The sequence below is a fragment of the Pygocentrus nattereri genome, chromosome 12, assembly GCF_015220715.1.
Source record: "Pygocentrus nattereri isolate fPygNat1 chromosome 12, fPygNat1.pri, whole genome shotgun sequence".
NCBI classification, from domain to species: domain Eukaryota; kingdom Metazoa; phylum Chordata; class Actinopteri; order Characiformes; family Serrasalmidae; genus Pygocentrus; species Pygocentrus nattereri.
The window spans coordinates 6,741,986-6,767,357 of NC_051222.1; the positions used below are offsets into that span (position 1 = coordinate 6,741,986).

Below are 25,372 nucleotides of genomic sequence, written 5' to 3' on the forward strand. Positions count from 1 at the left end.
CCTCACTCATCTGCTCACTGCTACCTGCCCCTCAATTTTATTTACACATTAGACATTGAGGGCCTTGGGGGGCAGTGTGGCAGTGTGCTGTTATTCAGTACTACATTGCCTCTGTCCCTCCAATTTTAATTGCACTGTAGCTCACACACATTCTTTTCATTTCGCATACATATTGAGTGTGTGGGGGGGGGGTGGGTCCTCTCACACCCCGGTTTGGTGCACCTTGCCTGTTGGGGGGACTGGCCGGTCATTCGGGGCCGGGGTGGCTGCCTCCCTGGGTTGCCGCTGGCCCGTGCTGGTGTCCGCCCGCCGATACTGTGAGTCCATGTATGTGCCGTGTGTGTGCATGAGTGGGTGACTGGTGTGTGTGGGTGTGGGTGTGGGTGTCCTGTGGGTCCCTGGGTGCATGGCTGGACATCTTGGCGTGGTCCCTGCCCTGCTCCCTTGGCGGTTGTGTCCTGGGAGTGGTTTGGGCCTCTCTGGCATGGGGGGGGTCCTGCCGGGGGTCGGCCGGTCTCGGCCCATGCTGGGGTTGTTGGCCTGCCGGGGGGGTGGGCTGCTCATTGCCTCTGGCTCTCCGGTCACTTGCCCTTTGTCTGTGGGCGCTCCGTCTGGGGCCTCCATTCTTCGTCCTCTGGGGTGTGCGCGCGGTGGCCGTCGGAGCGTGTGGCCTCAGGTCTCCTGAGTTCCTAATGGGCTGTGGATGGTCCGGGTCCCCCGGGTCCTTCCCTATCTGTCTCTGGACCACGGGGGCATGGTTGCGGCTTCTTGCCCTCATTGCAGAGCACATTCCATGACACATGACACGTGAACGCATATACACACATATACACATTGCTGCAAACAGTAGAATTGTGTGTGGTAGGTGGGTGTATATGTGTATATGCATATGTATGGATATGTGAACGTGTGTGTATGTAGCAACAAATAGTAGAATTATGTCTGGGTGTATATATGTATATGTATATGTATAGATATGTGAATATGTATATGTATGTATATCTGTATAATTGTTTTTTTTCCCTTCTTTTTTTTTATTTACTTATTTATCTATTTATTTTTATTTTTATTTAGTTGTCTATTTATTTACTTAATTTATTTGTTTTTCTCTTTCTTTTTTATTTATTTATTTTTTTCTATTTATTTATTTATTTATCATTATTATGATTTATTATTATTATTATTATTATCTTTTTTTTTTTCCTCTTTCCTCCCTTCTTCTCTTTCTTTCCTGTCCTCTTTTTTATTGCCTGTCAGGCCTGGCCAAACAAATAAAATACAAACTCTAACAAGAATAGGCTTTAGTAACCTATAGAGCTTTTTCTTGTGAAAACAAATATGTTTGGTACATCAGTGCATTCGGATTAACATTCCGATTGCAAAAATGGCCAGACATGACAGGTGTAAAAAAAAAAAAAAATCTCTGTTGTCTATCGTGATATTAGGTCTGTCAATCTTAATCTGCTTGCTGCTTCTCTTCAGCCCTCAGTCTTCAGCCCTGTCCGATCTACATAACCTATCATCCCCTGAGAGCATGGTTTCTCTCTATAATGACACTGTCTCTGGACTGCTTAATGATTTTGCCCCTTTTAAGAATAGACTCCTCCCTGCCGCCCGCTCCTGTCCTTGGTTCATCCCTGAACTAAGGGTACTGAAGGCTATTGGTCGGCGTCTTGAGCGCCTTTATAAAAAAACTAGCCTTACTGTCCACTCTCTACTTTACAGTCAACACACCCACAAATATAGGGATGCCCTTAACACTGCCCGCTCCAACTACTACTCCTCCATCATAAATAATGCTAAGTCTAGGCCAAAAACTCTCTTTCGAACCGTTAACAAACTCCTCCATCCTCCTGTTTCAGCGTGCCCCCATTCAACTGAGCAATGTCAGGCTTTTCTACATTTTTTTGACAAGAAAATTAATCAAATCTATAGCCTCTTTTCTTCTGCTTCCCAGCCGTTCTCCTTTACGGATTCTCCTTCTTTGAACACAAAGCTAACTTGTTTCACACCTGTTGACTCCTTTTCTGTCTCTGAGCTCATCCCTAAGTCTAATGTTTCCTCCTGTCAGCTTGACCCTGCCCCCACCCCTCTACTCAAGGCCTGTTCATCTGTAATCAACACCCCTGTTGCTACAGTGATAAATTCATGTCTCTCTTCTGGTTCTGTTCCTGCTGCCCTTAAAACTGCTGCAGTTACTCCGATACTTAAGAAGCCTGAATTGGACCCGACTTCTCTTTCAAATTACAGACCCATCTCACACCTTCCATTTTTAGCTAAAGTAATGGAAAGAGTGGTCGCTTCCCAACTCCAGACATTTCTGAGTGATGATGTCCTCTATGAGCCATTCCAGTCTGGTTTCCGTACTCGCCACAGCACTGAGACCGCTCTTCTGCGAGTCGTTAATGATCTTCTTCAGTCTGCTGATGGTGGTTCTCTCAATATTCGTCTTCTCCTCGACTTAAGTGCAGCTTTTGATACTGTTAATCATGATGTTCTCATTTCTCGTCTTTTCTCTATTGGCATCACTGACACAGCCCTACAGTGGTTCAGGTCATATCTGACAGACAGACACCAGTTTATTACATTAGGCCCACATAAATCCTCCTCCTCTCCTGTTAGATGTGTTGTCCCGCAAGGCTCAGTTCTTGGACCCCTACTTTTCCTAATTTACATTTCACCCCTTGGGCAGATTATTCGTAGCCATGGCCTAAACTTCCATTGTTATGCTGATGATATAGCGTTATATCTCAGTACACACACACCCTCAGATTCCCCTCCCAGTACACTAATTCACTGTATTTCTGTTTTAAAGCTCTGGATGCATAATAACGTTCTCCTGCTAAACACTGCTAAAACTGAAGTCTTACTGGTTGGCCCTAAACCTCTACTATCAAAGTCATCCAATTTTTCAGTTAGTATTGATGGCCTGCTCGTTAAGCCTGCACCTGTCGTTAGAAATCTTGGTGTTTTACTCAACTCATCACTCAATTTTGATCTGCACATCAAATTCCTCACCAAGACTGCCTTCTTTCATTTACGTAACATTGCTCGTCTCCGACCGTTCCTGTCTGATAAAGATGCCAAAACTCTGGTTCATGCCTTCATTATGTCCCGCATTGACTACTGTAACTCCCTCTTTGTTGGTCTCCCTGTAAAGTCTATCCAAAAGCTACAGTACATTCAGAGCTCTGCAGCTGGAGTGCTCACCCACACTAAGCGTTCAGCTCATATCACCCCTGTTCTCTCTCAGCTACACTGGCTACCGGTCCCGTCCCGTATAAAGTTTAAAATCTTACTTCTCACTTTCAAAGCTTTGCATAACCTGCTCCCCCCTGCCTCAGAGAACTGCTGACGTCTTACACTCCCTCTCGTCTCTCAGATCTTCCAGCAATAACTTGCTTGCTGTCCCAGCACCAGACTTTCCACCTTGGGAGGGAGGTCCTTTAGTGCCATGGCCCCCAAACTCTGGAATTCTCTTCCTCAATCCCTCAGGGACTGTTCTTCTCTTTCTTCTTTTAAATCTGACTTAAAGACTTTTTAAAGTCTGTTTAATGCACATTTTTCTTCCTCCTCCTCTGTTTTTTTTTTCTTGCTATGTGAAGCGACCTTGGGTTTGTGAAAGGTGCTATATAAATGTAATTTATTATTATTTATTATTATTGAAAACATCTAGTTAAGTGTTCTGTAATGTATAGGTGTGTGTGCTGGGCTGGTTTAACATTCCCAGCCTGAATTATGGTCCCAGTCCAGTCGTGGTAACTAGTGATCTCCAAATGTGTGTTTTTCATGTTTCTATCTACATTAGCAGTTGTCTTCTCCAACTGGCTTCTAAACTCATTTGATTTTGAAATCCAATTTCCAGACTGCAGACATACAGATCAGAACCTCCAGAGCCCAGCCATGTCTCTATGAAGAGCAACAACTCAATGTTTCTGCCTCCTTATTTCAGTAATGGAAGTACCAGTAGTGACCAGAGGTGAGACACAAACACAACATGGTAGTGAGTTTTAGCAGCTTGTTTCTTTTTGTCTTTTATTGCTACTGAAAGTAGTTTTTGAGTAGTTAAACAGTTTTCCACCTGATTGACCACTTGATGTACCCAGAGTTTCTGGCTCTACAGACTCGATAATCTGGCCGTAGGAGAGTCAGGGTGAAGAAAATTTGAGGAAACTGAGATTTAAACCTAATTTTAGTCACAGTGGGAAATTTACGTGTCTGGCAAGTGAATGAGTTGGGAGAATTGGGGATGAGTAAAAGAGAGCATAGAGTCTGGTACAGTGTTTCCCTAGTGGCCTGAAATCTTTCTGAACAACATAAAGAAGGCTTTATAAAAGAGAAAGGGACCTGAGGTTTAAGCATTTGCAAAGAGAAATGAAAGAGAAGAAAAAGCAACACTGATCTGAGGTGAGATACAATCAGAACACAGTACTGAATTTCAGTGGAACATCAGTAAGGATTATTTTGCCTTTTCTTGCTTAAGGGTCACACCTTCACTTCTTACTGCCAATGATAGTGACGTTGTTTACCTGGATGATCCCCTGATGTACTTGTCGCGCTCTACTGAGGCCATGATGTAGCCGGGCTTAAGTGAAGCAGCTGTTTATGAATTTTTTCCCCCATATTTAAGAAACAAACACATAAACAAAATAAATACATACATAAGTAAATAAATAATGTATTTCAGAGTAAGGCTGTAGAATTAGTCCTGAACTTTTTTTGCTCTCTGTACACTGCACTAAAGTGAAATTTCTGTACTTTAATTATTTGTTTTTGTAGGCCTAAGTAGAAGAAGTTGTTCAGGAAATCATTTTTACAGTGCACAAAAGATGCCTGCAGGTGTACTACAGTATTATATTATTTTTATTTTGCACTTTGCATATTTATGAGTGATAATTTTGTAATTCTTGGTGCTTGCTTTAAGAAACTATTAAAGTTTTATTTAAACCATTAAAACCATTAAAACCATTATTTAAACCATTAAAGTCTTTCATTTCAATGAGCAACTAGAATCACATACATAGAATCTGCAAAGATTTCCACATGTCCTTTTTTCACTTTTAATCTCTTATTAGCTGTCAGATGTGGCTGTTTTTAAATACTTTTATTGAACTCTTTTTCTTGTGTCAATAAATCACATTTCCAGACTGCAGACATACAGAGCAGAACCTCCAGAGCCCAGCTATGTGTATGTGAGGAGCAGCAACCCAATGTTTCTGCCTCCTTATTTCAGTAATGGAAGTACCATTAGTGACCAGAGGTGAGACATAAGCACGTTATTGAAAACATCTAGTTAAGTGTTCTGTAATGTATAGGTGTGTGTGCTGGGCTGGTTCAAAATTCCCAGCCTGAATTATGGTCCCAGTCCAGTAGTGGTAACTAGTGATCTCCAAATGTGTGTTTTTCATGTTTCTATCTACATTAGCAGTTGTCTTCTCTAGCTGTCTACTAAACATTTTGAAATCCAATTTCCAGATGGCAGACAAACACATCAGAACCTCCAGAGCCCAGCCATGTCTCTATGAATAACAGCAACTCAATTTTTTTGCCTCATCCTTTCAGAACTGAAAGAATTATTACTGACCAGAGATAAAAAAATGTAGTTTTAGCAAGATGTTTCTTTTTGCTTTTTACCGCCACTGAAAGTCATTTTTGATAGTTGAGTAGTTTTCTGCCCAATTGAACATTTGATGTACCTACTGTGTCTGGCTCTACTGATTTGATAATCTGGCTGTAGAAGAGCTGGTGTGCTGGAAAATTTTAAGAAAAGCAAGCAAGCAAAATTTATTTATATAGCGCTTTTTACAACAGGTGTTGTCACAAAGCAGCTTTACAAAACAATCAGTATTACAGAGAGAAAAGAAAAGAAAAGAAAATCCGGGTCCGAGCCCCCATGAGCAAGCCAGCGGTGACGGTGGCAAGGACAAAACTCCCTAAAAGAGGAAGAAACCTTGAGAGGAACCAAGACTCAGAAGGGGAACCCATCCTCCTCTGGTCGACACCGGATAGCAAACAGTATGCTAGTATGAAGTATTATAGTAAAGTGGGAGAGAAAAGATCTGAGGGTGAGGATTGCACAGCATTGTAAAGCAAGAAGCTCAGTGGTGGTCAAACCGGTCCAGAAGGCTGGTGAGCAGCGGCACCAATCAAGGCAAACCTGACTATTTTTCCACCAGCTGTCCTGAGCTTCAGGGAAAAGACAGAGTTTGCTGCAGACAGTGGGATCTGTGATGGACCAAGCCCCATTCCCCAAAACATATAGTTTATTCCTCATGGGGACAGGGACCCGAGAGGTGACTTCAGGCCTTTGCGACTCAGGGGCAGCCAGTAATTATATCAACATTTTCTTAGCCAAGACCCTGAATCTTCCCTTGGTAAACTTGGAGAGACCTGCCCCGTGTATTCCATAGATGGTCATCCCTTGGGGGCCAGATGGGTGACCCAGCAAACCCACCCACTCAGCCTTGTGGTAGGCCAGAACTGAGACTTCATTTCTTTTTTGCTTAATCAGGCACCAGATCTGCAGCTAGTTTTGGGTTTCCCCTGGCTGCAACAACATTATCTGCATCTGCATTGTGTGACTTGGTCAGTGGCTGGCTGGGGTCCTAAATGTAAGGGCTCTTGCCTTGAGATTCCCGTACCAGTCCCAACGCTATCTAAGGTTCCCACCACATGTCCCAATCTGAACAAGTCGGTGGAGGTATTCAGTGATGGCAAGGCCCAGGTATTACCTCCACACAGATCGTATATACTGTTATATATCAATCTCCTCCCCAGCACAACCCGCCCCCCTCGTGGAAGGCTGTTTTCTCCATCAGGCCTGTTCTTTCCCTGAGAAGATGGCCATGAAGGAGTACATTAAGGAGGCACTGGCCCTGGGATTCATTCACCCTTTGTCCTCTCCAGCAGGAGCTGGTTTCTTCTTTGAAGGGAAGAAGTGCGGTGGCCTTCAATCCTTCATAGACTATGGAAGACTTAATAAAAATCACGGCCAAGGATCACTACTTGCTGCCTTTAATGATGTCCTCAGCCTTTGAGGCACTGCAGCAAGCATCCATCTTTACTAAATTGGACTTGCGTAGTGCCTATGTAGATGTGTTCATCTACTTAGATGACATCCTTATCCACAGCCGTTCTGTAGACAAGCACATAGTTCATATTCGTCGGGTACTTCAGCTGTTTACACCATTTCCTTTCTAATTACTTCTCATTAACTACCTGATCAAATATTCAGTTGTTATACTGACTGAATGGTAACCCAATTATTACATCAATAATCTCCAAACACATGCTTTTTCACTTTTAATCTTTACTAGCACTTACCAGATGTAGCTGTTTTTATTAAACTCTTGTCTCCATATCACATTTCCAGACTGCAGACATTTGGAGCTGAATCTCCAGAGCCCAGCTACGTGTCTATGAAGAGCAACAATTCAATGTTTCTGCCTCCTTATTTCAGTAATGAGAGGACCAGTACTGACCTGAGGTGAGACATAAGCACAACATTATTGTAAACATCTACTTGAGTGTGCTATAATGGTTAAGTGTGTGTGTGTTTGGCTGGTTACGCGTTCCAGTACAATCTTGGTAATTAATTGGTAATTATCTCTAAATGTGTTTTTCACATTTCCATCTACATTAGCAGTTGACTTCTGAACCCTTTTGATTTTGAAATTAATTTCCAGACCACAAACATACAGAGCTGAACCTCCAGAGCCCAGCCATGTGTTTATGAATAGCAACAGCTCAATATTTCTGCCTCCTCATTTCAGTACTTAAAGAACAAGTACTGACCTGAGGTAAAATCAACATGGTAGTGACTTACAGTTGGACGTTTTTTTTCTTCTCACTAATAGGTTTTGAGTAGTTTCATAGTTTTCTTTCCTGCTTGACCACTTGATGTACCTAGTGTGCCTGGCTCTACTGATTTGATAAACTGGCTGTAACAAAGAAGCAACAGGTCAGTCAGAAAAAAGCCACCTGTACAAACATGAGCACTCAGACATATCAAGCTAGCTGGCTGCTGCTGTAGGCTACTTCTCACTGTCAGGAGGTATCAAATTAACTCAGCACTGTCTGAGATGATCTCCTTTTGTTAAACTTCAGGTTCTGTCTAGTTAACAGATGCATCAGCATGTTTGACATTTGCTTATGAAACTACTTCTGCTTCTGCTTCCTAGTTTCATCATGTCCTTAAAGCTGATTTTGCCCAAACAGAAACCCAAAAACACTGAGTAACCTCAATTACCTGTGATCACTATCCGCATGTTTACATTTATGGTTTCTGCTCAGTCTGTTCAACGTTATTACTGAGTTTAACATTATGTATCCAAATACATGACATCAGTAACACTTTAAAAATATGTGTGGGTGTTTCCTTCTCAATTATTTATCTCAGAATTTCAGAATCTTCATTTGTCATGTACCAATGTACAAGGAATCTCTCTTGTTGCAGGTTTCAAGTAAATCCAATAAAATTTATATAGAAAACATACACTGTTTTGATTGCATAGTCTTAGCTGAGCTGATTATGGTACTGTCATATGTCATAGGTAGGCATCATGGGTAGGTTATTTTTCATCACAAATACTTCTAAAAGTTTGGAATCAATTGTCATGTTCATATGTTTTGTAATTGCATTCACATGTAACTTACACAGCATAGATGTACATTATTTTTTACATTTATTTTTCCCAGTTTTCTCCCCAATTTAGTCAAATCCAGCTCCAACCACTAGGTAGGACTCCCCTAATCACACGATACTACCAGTGCTAAGCGGGCAAAAGCTAAGACAAGCTTCTTCCAAGACCCGTGATGATCTTTTTAAATAGCCACTAACACAATGTCATTAAACAGCTGAATGCGCTAACCACTGGTTCTGTTACATCAGTTAACAGATGCCTGCACTGGCTAACATCATAACATAATTTGCTGCCTGCAAATTATTTGATAGACCTCTGGTTTTATTACAATCATTGTAACAATACTTGTAATAATATTATAATGTGGCGAATTTGCCAATCCTGGTGTTCTCTGGCAAATGCCAAGCAACCTGTACGGTGTTGGGCTGTGAGCACAACCCCCATCTGTGGACGTCAGGCCCTCATACCATCGTCATGGAGTCGGTTTCTAACCGTTTGTGCAGACACATGCACATTTGTGACCTGCTGGAGGTCATTCTGCAGGGCTCTGGCAGCTCCTCCTGTTCCTCCTTGCACAAAGGCGGAGGTAGCAGTCCTGCTGCTGGGTTGTTGCCCTCCTACGGCCTCCTCCACGTCTCCTGGTGTACTGGCCTGTGTCCTGGTAGTGCCTCCAGCCTCTGGACACTATGCTGACAGACACAGCAAACCTTCTTGCCACAACTCGCATTGATGTGCCATCCTACTTGAGCTGCACTACCTGAGCCACTTGTGTGGGTTGTAGAGTCCGTCTCATGCTACCACAAGTGTGAAAGCACCACCAACATTCAAAAGTGACCAAAACATCAGCCAGAAAGCAGAAAGGTACTGAGAGGTGGTCTGTGGTCCCCACCTGCAGAACCACTCCTTTATTGAGTGTGTCTTGCTAATTGCCAGTAATTTCCACCTGTTGTCTATTCCATTCGCACAACAGCTGTGAAATTGATTGTCAGTGTTGCTTCCTAAGTGGACAGTATGATTTTCACAGAAGTTTGATTTACTTGGAATTTAAATTGTGTTGTTTAAGTGTTCTCTTTATTTTTTTTAGCAGTGTATATATATATATATATATATATATATATATATATATATATATTGTGTGTGTGTGTGTGTGTGTGTGTGTGTGTGTGTGTGTATATATATATATATATATATATATATATATATATATATATATATATATATATATATATATATATATATATATATATTTATTACTTTCCATCTATATTAGCAGTTGTCTGATGAAGCTATCTTCTAATATTCATATTTCTTCTATCACCTCATCACATTTCCAGGTTTCAAGATACATTCAGAGAAGAAATTCCAGAGCCCAGCTGTGTGTCCATGAAGAGCAACAACTCGATGTTTCTACCTCCTTATTTCAGGAATGAAAGAAACATTACTGACCAGAGGTGAGACATAATCACAATAGACAAAATGGTAGAGTTTGAGCTGGACATTTCTCAGGAAGAATCCATTTGTTTCTTTGCCCTGACTGTAAGCCTGGTGTGAAATGACATGAAGAAAAAGTGATTTCTGTGGATATGGGCCCTAATACTGAGTTTGTTCCATTAACCAGAGGAGAGCAAGATATCTGTAAAGTGACATGAAAAAAAGAGATTTAAATTCTCCCTTCCGTTATTCATAATAAGAAATCTGTATATATATAAAAAAAATATGCTCTTGTGGGTCACTGTCTAATATGATTTTCAGATTTTCAGTACTAATGAAGGGTCAAAGAAAGAAATGGCAGATGTGACCTATTTTCCTCAAGATAATTTTTATTTACTGGTAAATGTACAGAACTTGAAAAACTTCTGATTTTTATTATGCAGCATTGTTTTTTAAGCAAACTGATAAATTGATATGGTGTAATACGTTTTCACTCCTTACTATTGCAGATCATTTCATGTGGCCTGTATGTGTGTGTATATGTAAATGTGTGTAGTATAGATAGATAGATAGATAGATAGATAGATAGATAGATAGATAGATAGATAGATAGATAGATAGCCACCCTGCGAAGAAAGCTCATTTCCGCCACTTGTATTTGCGATTTCATTCTTTCGGTCATTACCTACAGCTCACGACCATAGTCACCTATGGGGATATAGACCGACCGGTAAACAGACAGCCTTGCCTTATGGTTCAGCTCCCTCTTCACCACTACAGTCCGGTACAGTGACCGCATTACTGCTGCTGCCTGTTCCAGCCTGTGGCCTATCTCCTGATCCCTCTTCCCATCACTCGTGAACAAGACCCTGAGATATTTAAACTCCTACACCTGGGGCAAGTCCTTTCCCCTTACCTGGAGTGGGCACGCCATCCTTTTCTGGGATAAGACCATAAGACCAGATTTGGAGGTGCTGATCCGCATACCAACCGCTTCATACTCAGCTGCAAACCGCTCCGGTGAGTGCTGGACGCAACCTTATGATTCAGCCAAAAGAACAACATCGTCTGCAAACAGCAGAGACGTCACCCTCTGGCCTCCACACATAATGCCCTCCTGACCTTGGCTACGCCTTGACACCCTGTCCATGAATATCATGAACAGGAGTGGAGACAGGGCACAACCCTGCTGGAGCCCAACGCTAATACTGAAGGGGTCCGACTTAATGCTGAGTATACGAACACAGCTCTCACTCTGGGATTAGAGTTTGAATAGCCCGGAGTAGTAGCCCCGGTACCCCATACTCCTGGAGGTCCTCCCACAAGATATCTCGGGGAACCCGGTTGTAAGCCTTCTCCAAATCCACAAAACACATGTAGACTTGGTTGGCAAACTCCCATGCCCCCTCAACAATCCGTCAGAGGGTGAAAAGCTGGTCCATTGTTCCACAGCCGGGATGGAATCCGCATTGTTCCTCCTCAATCTGAGGTTCAACTATCAGTCGGAGTCTCCTTTCCAGCACCTTGGCATAGAATTAAGGCTATAGAAGGAGGCTGAGCAGTGTGATACCCCGATAGTTGGCACACACCCTCCGCTCCCCTTTTTTAAAAATGCCAGTCCAAGCGTACTGTTCCTGAGGTCCATGCAATATTGCAGAGGCACATCAGCCATGACAGCCCCACAATATCCAGAGCCTTAAGCATCTCCGGACGAATCTCATCCAGCCCGGCACCGGCCTTGCCACTGAAGAGCTTGCCAACTACCTCAGTGACCTCCACCAGGGAAATGGAGCTTGACATGCCAGAGGCCTCCGGCCCTGCCTCCTGTGAGGGAGGCATGTCTCCCGGATTAAGGAGTTCTTCAAAGTGCTCCTTACACTGACCGACAATATCCTCATTTGAAGTGAGAGTTTCTCAACCCTTGTCAAATACAGCTTGGGCGCAGCCACCACAACCACTCCTGAGTCACCGAACAGTTGTCCAGAACCTCCTTGAAGCCGATTGAAAGTCTTTTTCAATGGCTTCACCAAACTCCTCCAATGCCCTGGATTTTCCTTCTGCCACCGTTGCGGCTGTCACCTTTTTCACCTGATGGTACCTCTCTGCTGAGTCGGGAGTCCTTCATGCCATCCAGTCCCTAAAGGCCTCCCTCACCAATGGTCACCCCTCACCCCAATCCAGGAATGGCTATTACTGATATTATATATCGGTGAGTTGCAAAAGTATTTGAACCTTTAGGAATGTCAGATCATTTGAAGGTGAAATTAAGAGTCATGTATTTTAAATCAATGGAACGGCAGTCAGGTGTGAGTGATTGCCTGTTTTATTTAAAGAACAGGGATCTACCACAGTCTGTGTGTTGAGGTGAGCCCGACTATATCTAGCCGGTATCTCTCAACCTCGTGCACCAACTCAGGCTCCTTCCCCGCCAGTGAGGTAACGTTTCAAGTTCCAAAAGCCAGTTTCAGCAACCGAGGATCAGAACGCCAAGGCCCACTCCTTCGGACACTGCCCGATCCACAATGCACCGAATCCCTACTACTGCCCCTCCCATCGGTGGCGGGTCGAAATAATAACATATGGTGACCATATTTTCTCTCACCTGGCTCGCAATCTCTAATTCATCCTAAAGGTGTTCTGTCAGGTTGAGGTCAGGACTCTTTGCAGGCCAGTCAAGTTCTTCCACCTTAAACTCACTCATCCATGTCTTTATGGACCTGCTTTGTGCACTGGTGCGCAGTCATGTTGGAACAGGAAGGGGTTGTCCCCAAACTGTTGCCACAAAGTTGGGAGCATGAAATTGTCCAAAATCTCATGGTGTTAAACCATTAAGAGTTAATTTCACTGGAACTAAAGGACCAAGTCCAACTCCTGAAAAACTCCAAGAGCACTAATGTAAAATGCTCTATTTTAGTCAATGACTGTGTTTGTAGAGCACAGCATATACAGTATATGCTGACTGTGCTTTTAAAAAATATATTTCTCTCATAATTAGTATTATAGAACAAAACACTGACTAGCCACTTCACTAAGTACACATACTGTGTACCTACAATCTGTCCATTTCATGAGCTCTGCTTACCATATAGGAGCACTTTGCATTTCTACAATTACAGACTCAGCAGTGCTGCTGGAGTTTTTAAATACCTTATCACTGCTGGACTGAGAATGGTCCACCAACCAAAAATATCCAAGCAATAGTGTCCTGTAGTTGTGTCTAATAAAGTGGAAAGTGAGTGGAAATACAGTGTTTAAAAACTCCAGCACTGCAGTGTCTGATCCACTCGTATCAGCACAACGCACACTAACACACCACCACTATGTCAGTGTTACTGCAGTGCTGAGAATGATCCAACATCCCAATAATACTTGCTCTACAGTGGTCCTGTGGGGGTCCTGACCACTGAAGAACAGTGTAATAATAATTTTAAGAAGCATGGAATCCATTTTCATTTGATCATGGCAAATTATACATTTATCCTGATAAAAAAAGATCTGTATTGATGAATAATTTAAAGGCTACACATAACTGGTAAATGTATACTGGTAAATTTTTTGAGTTTCAATTGTGGAAAAAATATTATTGGCTTGAACACAGGCGTGGTGGCACAGTGAAAATCGTCAATTGATGATAGTATTTTGAACTGATGAAAGATTTTTGGGTGAAGCTGGATGGTGTAAATGTCAGATGTGTTGTGTGTGGCTTTAAGGTAAATAAATCATATTTGTTTCATCGTCTGTTTAATTTGAATATTTATCCTAATATCCTAAGTCCCAATATGTTGTCAGAACATTCTGTAGCAGTGCGCGCTGTGCAGGATTCTGACAAGCAACAAAACATTTTATTAGGTTTAAGAGCTTTTTGAGGTATAACCACACCTGCCATCCTGAAAAGGAGAAAAGTATTTCAGAAAACTGCAGAGTGGATGACGCTCTATTTTAATGTAGGTGGAGCAACTGCAGCTTAGACAGGCTTAGGAAACTGAAACTGCAGTACTGTGCGAAGGTTTTAGGCATCTAAGCACATTTTTAAACAATTTACCTCAGCAGTGAGTTTAGCACAATATACATTAGAATAAAGTCATATTCATAATTCAAATAAAGATTAAAAACAATAAAAACTAACAAGTACATATACATACACACACATCATTATTAAAAAATATTCTATAAATTTTGTTTATTCAAATATTAACACTTTTCTCAGCAAATAAAAACAAACTACACAAATAAATAGATTTTGAAAATGTTTCTTGGGAGCCTAAGATTTTCACACCATACTGTACCTCTGACTGTTTGCTGGTGGCAATTTTAATTGTCATTTTTCCATTCTTTCTCTCTTTCTCTAGCTGTGTGAGAGCTGCATCACTTCAGGATCAGTCCAGGTGTGGAGTGTGTGAGCAGATTCAGACAGATCCAGTCTCCATCAACTGTGGACACAGTAGGCAGTGCATCAACGGCTACTGTAGCCAGTCTGCTGAGTCAGGAGTCTTTGCCTGTCCCGACTGGAGAAAGAGGTCTAAGACACGTCCTGTTCTACATCAACACATACAGGAGTCCAATAAGCAGGAAGCAGTGGGTGATGTTCTGCACAGAGTCTTAGAGACACACAAAACCAGCATGAAGAACAGATATGAGAGCTTATTTGAAGGATTCAAAATACAAGAGAATAAAACCCTCCTGAACAGAATTTACACTCAGCTCTACATCATAGAGGGAGAGAGTGAACGAGTGAATGAAGAACATGAAGTTTTACAGATTGAAAAGACACTCAGGAACCAACAATGTCAAGATACACCAATTAACTGTTTAGATATCTTTAAATCTGTACAGTGCAATGTAGGAGAAATGGAAGAAGACAGCATCAGAACTGTGATGGCTGAAGATGTGAGGTATGAAGAAAGAGAAGAAGATAAAGGTCCACAAGTGCAGAAACTCAGGGCTGTACTGACTAAAGGCATTGCTGGAATTGGAAAAACAGTCTCTGTGCAGAAGTTCATTCTGGACTGGGCTGAAGGAAAAGCCAATCAGGATGTAGATTTGATGTTTGTGCTTCCATTCCGAGAGCTGAACCTGATTAAAGATTACCAGTACAGTCTTCATAGACTTCTGTGTGACTTCCATCCTGAGCTCAGAGACCTGGACACAAAGATATATGATGAGTGTAAAATAGTGTTCATATTTGATGGCCTGGATGAAAGCAGAATTCCACTGAACTTCTTACAGTGTGAGAACCTATCAGACATAACCAAGCTATCATCACTGGATGTGATCATGACCAACCTCATCAAAGGAGAGCTGCTTCCTTCTGCTCATATCTGGATAACCTCTCGACCAGCAGCAGCCAATCAGATCCCTTGTCAGTACATCAACCGTGTGACAGAAATTCAGGGATTTAATGACCCACAGAAGGACGAGTACTTCAGAAAGAGAATCAGTGACCAAGACCAAGCCAACTTCATCATCTCGCACATAAAGAAAACAAGGAGCCTTCACATCATGTGCCATATTCCAGTCTTCTGTTGGATCTCAGCCACTGTGCTTCAACACATAATGAAACAGGGTATTACAGAAATCCCTAAAACTCTGACTGCAATGTATTCACACTTCCTGAACACTCAAACCATCATGAGGAATGAGAAGTATGAGGAAAATTGTGAGATATATCCAAATAATCCTTTGGGATCCAACAGAAATTTGCTTCTGAAACTGGCAGAACTGGCTTTCAAACAGCTGATGAAGGGCAATGTGATGTTCTATGAAAAAGATCTGAGAGAGTGCGGCATTGATGTCACTGAGGCCTCAGTGTACTCTGGCATTTGCACTGAGATCTTTAGAGAAGAATTTTTGCTCTACCAGAAGAAGGTCTACTGCTTTGTTCATCTGAGCTTTCAGGAGTTTCTGGCTGCTCTCTATGTGTTTTATTGCTATGTAAGCCAGAACATGGAGGAACTGCGAGTTTTTAAGATACAGAACAAAAAGCAGTCTGACAGCGCTTCACTGGAACATCTGCTAAGGGGAGCTGTACGTAAAGCTGTAAAGAGTGAGAATGGAAACCTCGATCTATTTCTCCGTTTTCTGTTGGGCATTTCACTGGAGACCAATCAACAGCTCTTAAAAGACCTTCTACCTCAAACAGTGCGCAGCTCAGAGAGCATCAAGAAAACAGTTCAGTACATCAAACGCCTAATAACAACAAATAATCCTTATTCAGAGAAATCCATCAACCTGTTCCTCTGTCTCACTGAAATGAATGACCAGACATTATCCAAAAAAATTCAGAACTACCTAAAATCCAATAAAGGCTCAAGAGAGAATCTCTCTCCTGGAGAGTGTTTAGCACTAGCCTACATGCTTGTGACCTCAGAGGAAGTGCTGGATGAGCTGAACGTGAAGAATTACAACACAAACGCAAGCGGATTTTTGAGATTGATTCCAGCTGTGAGCAACTGCAGAAAGGCTGTGTGAGTGTTACATCTGAATCAATGTATTTTAATATTTGAATTTATGAGGGTCAAGTTGCCAAATATCTTTTCTATTTAGTAGATGGATAGGATGGCTAACATTGTGCATACAAGTAAAAAGGTACACACTGCCTCAATGTATATATTAGGGATATTCCATTTAGGTGCACCTGTGGAGTAGAGATGGACAATGAAATGATAACGAAATCATGATATAACTCTCCTTGATAGAAATATAAGAAAAGATGTAATAGAGCATTCTCACATTTTCACGTTGAAAACCCATCATGGCTGTTGCTAAAGTACAATGAAAGCGACAGTACTCCGCTTTCACCTCCAGAGGACGCACTTCCGAGTTTTTCAACATGACTGCTTGGGACAACGAGTAAAATGAGTTGCCAAATATTCTTTATTAACACCTGAAACATGGAGTTAAACATTCCCTGTTTGAGTGGAGTGATCGGTGATCTTTTCTCCTGTGACCACGTGCAATAAATGACTAGATAAATGGCATAACTGTACTGTCCTACAGTGAACTCACCTCTTTCCTTATATCCTAACAAGCTTTATCAGCGTTAAATCATATCTGATACTCATAACTACAGCACTGTTACAGCGCTCAGTCTTATTCTAGGATTAGTGCATTTTCATGAACATAAAGAAAGAAGTGAGTTCATGCAGCTTACAGCACTGATTTTAAATGAAAGTAAACTAAGGATGCTGTATTTGTGGCATTGGAGAGAGGGAGAATGCTATCTTTCCAGGCTAGCTGTTTTTACTGGCTAACTTGAAGCAGCGCTCCGTCACTTGCACAGCATGGCAAACTGATGCTACTGCAGATAAAACAAGCTCTGATTTATGTTTAAACATACCTAAAAGAGGACTTTGTTTGTTTGCTGTGAGAGGATCACACTGCAGTTAATGCTTTTACACAGCGAGCATCAGATATATTGTGGCTCACCGCCCAAACAATACGATATACTGGAGAAATCTAGACATCTGCTAGCTGGTGTCTGAACATGGATGCGGTAGGAGTGATGGCAGTGAGACGGTGTGATCCATCACTGATGTATCAAGCCAGCTAATGTTTGCTGTTCTTTATAAGCTAATGCTGAAATTAAACAGTTCAACACTCGTCATGAGAGAACTAAAATAATCTGTTTTCTTTCTTAAATGATGATTATTACAAAAAATTGTGGGCGTGCTTTTCCAGCTAGTAAAAACAGCCAATCAGAACCTTTCTCCCACTATCCCATGACAGATTTGTGAAATGTTCCACGGTTTGGCGTTTGTCATTTTCTGAATATAACGGATAGTTTAAAACAGCAACTGACCACTCAAAAGCAAAAATAAGCCTTCAAACTTGCAATAAATAATGATTTTACATTTATTCCGATATGGAGCAATATCAAACGATATTAAATTTATCATGATAAGATTTTTGGCCATATCGCCCAGCTCTACTGTGGAGATTACTCTTCAGTAACTCTGACCTGGCACATCACTGCAGTGCTGGAAATCCCACTGACAAAACACTGACGATCTCTTTAAGACAGTGTCACATTCCATTATGCAGTTATTATGAACAACAGCCAAATAAATGACAGTAAAATGGCATAATAGCAATGTGGAAATGTAAGAATTTTTTTTAACTTTGTGCATCAGACTTACACAAGTAGATAACTTCTGCGAGTGCATTGACAGAGTCATTGAAAAGAAATTGAAGGACGTGTCTCTTGTGAATTATCTACTGTTATCATCATATCTTCATCAGTATAATGTTGATTTTGCATTTGGGACCTAAACATCAAGCTGAACCTTGTTTTGTTCTTGTGCGTGTAATGTTAACATTAAACATACAACATATTAACATTAACATACAAAGACATAAGACGTGGTGAAAAACACCTGCAAAATCTGCCCCTGTATCTGTTTGAAATGATTATTTCAGCCTTTACAGGACGACTCACACAGGTGTTCACTCACCATATTTTACTGTGTCCATGCTCAATAATGCTACTTCTTTCAGTTTTAACAAAAAAAATGTTCCATAGTACGTTTTAACTATCATAGTGGGTTCCAACACATAGTGGGTTGTAAATTTAGTTAAGTTTATATCATGTTTGGCTTTCCCTTTTTCCCCCTGCAGTCCCTGTCCTCCAGAATATCTGAGCTCAGTCTGCTCAGATAAATAATTCAGAAAAAAAAAAAAAGTTTTTAATTTTATTATACACCTATTTTAGAGACTCTATTTGTATTTGGTCTGTGGACAAAAATATTTTTATGGACATGCACTACTGAAAAAAATATTGCTATGATTACATAATTCATCATAATAGTATAATCTTAATAAGAGGAATAAGATTATATTCCCCAGATCACAGAATCTTGTCTACATGAAGATTTAAACTGTTTATACAGAACCATGTTTGCAGTGCAGAAATAAAACTAACAGTAAAAAGCATTATAGAAATGATGACATCAGCATTAAATCTGTGGCATTTTAGAAACCCTAGAAATGCATAGAAATGACAATAAATATGTGAAACACTGTAACATGATCCTTTGCGTGGAGAAAATGTGGAACCATTGTTAGTAATACATACTACTGCAGTATAGCAGCAGGAAAAAATACATGCATATGTTTTGTTTCAGTTCAGCAATGGGAATTAATGTACATCCAGAAATGAAAATACAGAATTTTTAAAAGAGTAAAACAAAGACAGAGAAAGGAATGGAAAGGGTGGAATGTTATTCCTGTTTCATGTGAGCTAGAATTCCAGTCTTTGTTTTAACTGTAACATTTTGTCTTGTAGACTAACTGGCTGTAAACTCACTATGGACTCCTGTGAAACTCTCTGCTCTGCTCTGAAATCAACAAACTCACCTCTGAGAGAACTGGACCTCAGTAACACTGGACTGCAGGACTCAGAAGGGAAGCTGGTCACTGCAGCATTGAAGAGTTCAAACTGTGTACTGGAGATTCTCAGGTAAGCTTTCTGTAAATTCATTCCCACATGGAAAAAGTTAGGCTGTGAAAGCACCGTTAATTCTGCACTCAAAATTCTTAGACCATTATTTAAAGGTGGATCTTTGATTTTGGCAGAATCTATTTTAAATGTAGCCCCTCCCTTCAGTGTTACCTGCAAAGCTTTATCCCCAAAAAAACACATGTATACATGATACGTAGGCTGTAATGCCTGTCAGCTGGTGCTTGAGTTGTAAAAGATGTCAGAAATAAAATGATGACACAGGCAGACTTTAACAAAGCTTACTGGGTAACTAATGTCAGTGAACACAGAAGCTTGCTAGCATTGGTACATTGTGGACTGATTTAGTCTGAAAACCAGAAAGATTAATTTGCTTTAGGTCGGATAATATCCCTAATGAATTAAAAAAAACTTCAGCTACAGCACATCAGCTCCACACTTCAGAATACTTTCTCTGCAAACCAGCTTTCGCAGTCGGTCTTATCAGAAAATATTTTGTAACTCCTCCATTTGGGATTTTTTTCTCCCATTTAAAGATCTACAGCTACAGAGAGCACATTAGTGTTCACCAGTACACCATAATATTAAAATCTACTCGTTTCTACACTTATTGTCTATTTTATCAGCTCCACTTATCATATAGATGCACTTTGTAGTTCTACAGTTTCTCTACATACTTTGTTAGTCCCCTGATTTTCAATCGTCAGAACCTCCACAGGATCACCACAGAGCAGGTCCTATTTGGGTGGAGGATCATTCCCAGCACTGCAGTGACAGTGACGTGGTGGTGATGTGTCTGTGTGTGTTGCGCTGGTGTGTGTGGGTCAATATTTTTATTTGTGTAGAAACTGGACACCTGAAAATGAATATGAAATAATGGAAGTTGGTATATTTACTGAATGGAAGTGGGTGAAACAGTTTGTCTTCTTAACCAGTCTCTGCATCTAATAATCATATTGTTATTATTGTACTTATGATGATTTATATGATCTCAATAATAACTGGCATAACATTATTATTTATAAAAGCACAGAATCTTGTTCAGTTGCAGATGTAAACTGTTTGTACAGAACCATGTTTACAGTGCAGAAATCAAACTACCAGTAAAAAGCATTAAGGAGTGATAACATCAGCATTAAATATGCTGCATTTTAGAAACCCTAGAAATGGCAGGGCTGCTGGAGTTTTTAAACTCTGTATCAGCTCACCGTCTGCTCTGTTAGACCCTCCTACTTTGTTGGTTGACCTTGTAGATGTGAAGTCAGAAACAGTAGCTCATCTGCTGCTGCAGTTTGTGTTGGTCATCATTTAGTCCTTCATCAGTGGTCACAGGACACAGTTGGCTGGGTATTTTTGATTGGTGGACTAGTCTTAGTCCAGCAGTGACACTGAACTCCAGCAACACTGCTGTATCTGATCTGCTCGTACCAGTGCAACACACCCTAACACGCCATCACCATGTCAGTGTCATTGGAATATGATTTTTCACCCCATTTCAATAGAAATAGTCTAATATCATATGGGTATGCATGTAACTTGATCCCCAGATTTGTATGTTGCAGTTTTTAGTAAATCTTTTAATAAATCCTTCAACTTAAAGCCTAAAACATTAGAATAGAAAGTGCCTTTCTGCCAAGCTCACTATAAAAAGAGTGCCTTCTTATATCAGGTATGATTTTTGACTTTTTACTTCAAATATGTGAGATTTGTGACTGCAAACACACCTGCATTGTTACTAGGAATGAGCTAGAATAGGACCCTCTGATATATTCTTGTAGGACATGAGAATCATGTTAGTAGGACGTTCTAGATTTCTAGATTTACTGTGGCAATTTGTGTTACTCTTCTAAATGCTGTTAATTCTTCCCACAGTCTATTATTTCATTTCAGTGTCTCAGTGTTTTAGTTCCCCAACAAAGTACCAGCTTCATGCAAGTAAACAGTGTTAGTGTTTTTTTTGTCTGTTGCTTCCAACAAACAAACAAATAAACAAACTAAAATAAAATACATTTTGGCTCATGAACATCAGCCAACCTACCTATTAAGAAGAATCAGTGACACTTTCTGTTAAGGATTGCACATTAATGGATAATTATTTGACAATAAGTAATTAAATTAGAATAAGCAATTAAATACTAATATAATAATTAACTGCTCATTAAACATGAATTACTGTTTAAGTGATTGGTAATTGATAACTGATAGTTACGTTGTCATTGGTTCAGCTTAGTTTCTCATTAACTGTGAACTAATTGCTGATTTTTACACCACTAATGAAGAGATTTTACTCATATAAATAACATACAAACTAGTACTTATGAATTTCTCCTTTTATTTATCTGTAAATTATTCTACTGATTTATTGTTAAGCGTGGCACGGTGGCGTGGTGGGTAGAGCTGTCGCATCAAAGCAAGGAGGCCCTTGGTTCGATTCTCCTGCCAGGTGACCGGGGTCCTCTCTGTGTGGAGTTTGCATGTTCTCCCCGTGTCTGCGTGGGGTTCCTCCGGGTTCTCCGGTTTCCTCCCACAGTCCAAAGACATGCAGTCAGGCCAATTGGACATGCTAAATTGCACCTAGGTGTGAGTGACTGTCTGCGTCTGTCTGTCTGCCCTGCGATGGACTGGCGACCTGTCCAGGGTATATGCTGCCTTCCGCCCGTAGACTGCTGGGATAGGCTCCAGCACCCCCCTGTGACCCTGACGGAGAAGCAGCTTAGAGAATGGATGGATGGATGGATGGATTTATTGTTATTAATTAATCACTGCTTTGTGTTCTTCTAGTGAAATGATCATTTTCTACTAATTAGACTGTGAACTCATGATTAAGATTGACTAATTACTCTTAATTTTAATGAATTTTGTTTATTTTAAATTATTCTACACAGTAAGCTGAACACAACTCACTTTTCTTTGGTTAAACTAAACCGTCTTTCACACTGACACTTCTCATCCAGTGACAGGTTGTTTTAGGACCTAAGAGTGGATTTCATGGCAGTGCTCTAAAAAGGAGCCCTTCTGTCACCTTAAAATTTAAGATGATGAGAGAACAAAGTGACAGATGCTGCCAATATGTGTGTACAGTATATCTCTTATCAGTGGAACCTGTCTGCATATGTCTTTGAGTAAGTGACCTGTGTTTTAGGCCTGACCAGCATGTCCAGTTAAGGTTCTCCTGTGATTTACAGTAATGGGTATCAGCTCTTCTTAATCATGAATGTGTAGTAACTGTTCCACTGTTTGGAATACATTTTTAAATTTGACTTTATACGTCATTCTTGGTGAGCAAGCTTTGGTGAGTGTGCAGATGTTGAAATGAACTTTGAGTGCGTCTCATATTGTGCTGTTACTGTGTGAATTTAGTGCTCAATACTGACCGAGCTAAATCTGTCTGCACTGAATCATTCCCAACAGTAGACACAGCATATCAATCATTTTGGAGTAAATCCTCTTCTTCTCATTTGGGATGCTGACAGCAGAGTGGATAACTTTTTCTTAGAACGTCTAGGCTAGATGTTGTCTGACTGCTGTCACAGTAAGAGTCCTTTTAAAATTTAAAAACACCCTTTATTTTTTATTTTACTATAAATATCAAAACATTTTATGATAAAACATTTCTGGTTGGTAAAATTCGGACAACACCTTGGTCAGGGCAGCTTGAGTACCCTGCACATAATGTCAGGCAGCTGATCCAGTAAAAATAGGCTTGTCAGTCTGATTATTTTACTTGTTTACCAAGAATCTACAAATCCAATGGAAAGCTATAGAAAACAGCAGCAATGAAAGCGTTCATGCTACCACACCCTCAGTGCTCTATTTCCTGATCCTGAAACTGAAATACCTCTGGAATTCATAGAGAGAAATATTAAATTTAACTAATAACAAAATTAATTATTCTGGATTAACGAACTGTTCTAGCTGTTTTACATGACAATATTTCTGTAAAGAAGCTGCAATGCTGCATATACATGGTAAGAAAGATGAAAGCATGAGTTAAACATCTACAGCTGATTAAACTGCCACTTTACTGAAGGAATATTAAAAGCAAACTTGAAGAACTTTGTGAGAAAACATAACAAGCTGCTGATTTTATTGCCTTTATTTATCCTACTGTCACCCAGTTGAACCATCTGAAGCTACAGACATGCAAGATAAGTTCTAAGTGTGTTGTCTAACATTACAATGTAAATCCTTTTTTCTAATTTGCTTTTATAAGGTATATATTCACTCTTTGCAGACTAGCTTCATGTAATATTGGGAGATCATCTTGTGAAAGTCTGGGATCAGCTTTACAGCTGGTAAACTCCTCCCTGAAAGAGCTGGACCTCAGCAACAATGACCTTCAGGATTCAGGAGCAGAGCTGCTGTGTGCTGGACTGAGGAGTCCACACTGTAAACTGGAGATACTCAGGTGAGATTTTATTCTTAATATTCAGGGCTTTACCAGCTCATCTTTTTACAACAAAATGATGTTTTTTGGTGAATTTAAAGAAGCAAACATGCTTAAAAGAAAACTTTATATTTAAATTATAATTTAAATTACAAGATCCAAGAGTACGAAAGTGAAGCATGAGGGAAAAACTCCAAAAGGTGAAAAGAGAAAGGTGAAACAGACGAGGCTAAATAAAAGATCCCTCCCACTATGAATATGTTTTGGAATATTAATCAAACCTGTCTACCAGAAGTCTTATGCTGAAATTAATAACTGACCAATGCAACAACTACAACAGTGTACTTGGTGACTGTCATTCTAAACAGAAGAGAGACGACCTAATAGCACAGAGGTGACATCGCGATTTAACACAAACGACTAAATCATGTGACATTACCCAGCAGGCTTCAGACATAATTGGACTAAGTATTGATGAGGACAAGCCACTTCAGTGACCTTTCTGACAAACTGGAGGTTGACAACTCAGTGAGAAAGCAGAAAATTGGCCAAAAGCTCTGTAAACATATTTCCAGTATTATACTATTACACCACGGTCCACGGCCTCTTGTTGATTTATTGATTCAGTGACTGACTGATTCTCGGTTCCTGACACCAGTTGTTGAAACACACATGCTTAAGTTCACCTACTTAAACGAAGCAAAGTCTATCATCATCATTCATCAGTGTAGGACTAAAATAATAAATAATGAAAGAAATGGAAGTAGCATAGTCTTTGAAACATGTAATGGGTCATTTCTCTCTTGATCAGTTGAGGGGCCCAGATCTGATCTTGATAAATTTACAGAACGGCTGTGGTCAAATTAATTGTGAAATTTAATTTGATATAATGTGGCTTTGGGATGAGTTAATTAAAGTGATTTTTTTATTGGATGACGATGATATATGCATACATATTAGGGCCTATAAGGAAAGTTTAAAAATATAAAGTTAAAAATATTCTGTTATGGATGGGTTGTGCAGAGAAGTTTTTATGTTTTGAAATGAAAATTAAAATTAGATCTGTGGGGTAAAAAGGCCCCTATTATCATATTATCCCAAAATATTATGTATTTAGGTAAAGCACAAAATGTAAAGTGATTTAGTGAAATTTCCTCGACTCTAGCTCGCATTAGTTTTGCATAGTAGTGATCAGTAAGAAGAATTAGGCTAGAATTTGTTATGTTGCTGGAGGAATGTTAAATCCACAAAAGAACTGTAAAGATTTAGCCAGTGTAATATTATCTAGAATGGAAGCTGTACTGCTGGTGGTATTAGCATATATGCTGGCAACTGGAGAAGAAGTGGTGTTGCTCACATTTTTACACCCTCAATGAAAAAAAACGTTTGATTTTACACAGGATGTTTGTTCTGTCTTATACTGTGCTAGTAACACCCTTAAAATCTGTTATGGTCCAA

At 40.3% G+C, this 25,372-nt stretch overlaps 1 protein-coding gene across 7 annotated transcripts in view; it reads left to right on the forward strand.

Moving 5' to 3' along the window:
* The window catches only part of LOC108413716 (NACHT, LRR and PYD domains-containing protein 3-like), a 135,344-nt gene that overhangs the window by 14,607 nt on the left and 95,365 nt on the right, over nucleotides 1–25,372 (forward strand). For 5 of the 7 annotated variants that reach the window (XM_037543558.1, XM_037543560.1, XM_037543559.1 and 2 more), the window contains exon 9: nucleotides 3,866–3,979. In XM_037543558.1, coding sequence (XP_037399455.1) covers nucleotides 3,866–3,979 — 114 coding nt within the window. Of the gene's footprint in view, nucleotides 1–3,865; nucleotides 3,980–5,146; nucleotides 5,261–7,372; nucleotides 7,487–9,976; nucleotides 10,094–14,422; nucleotides 16,538–19,353; nucleotides 19,528–23,761; nucleotides 23,936–25,372 lie in introns of all 7 variants that reach the window. The other 2 variants (XM_037543563.1, XM_037543564.1) reach the window with 1 other exon arrangement.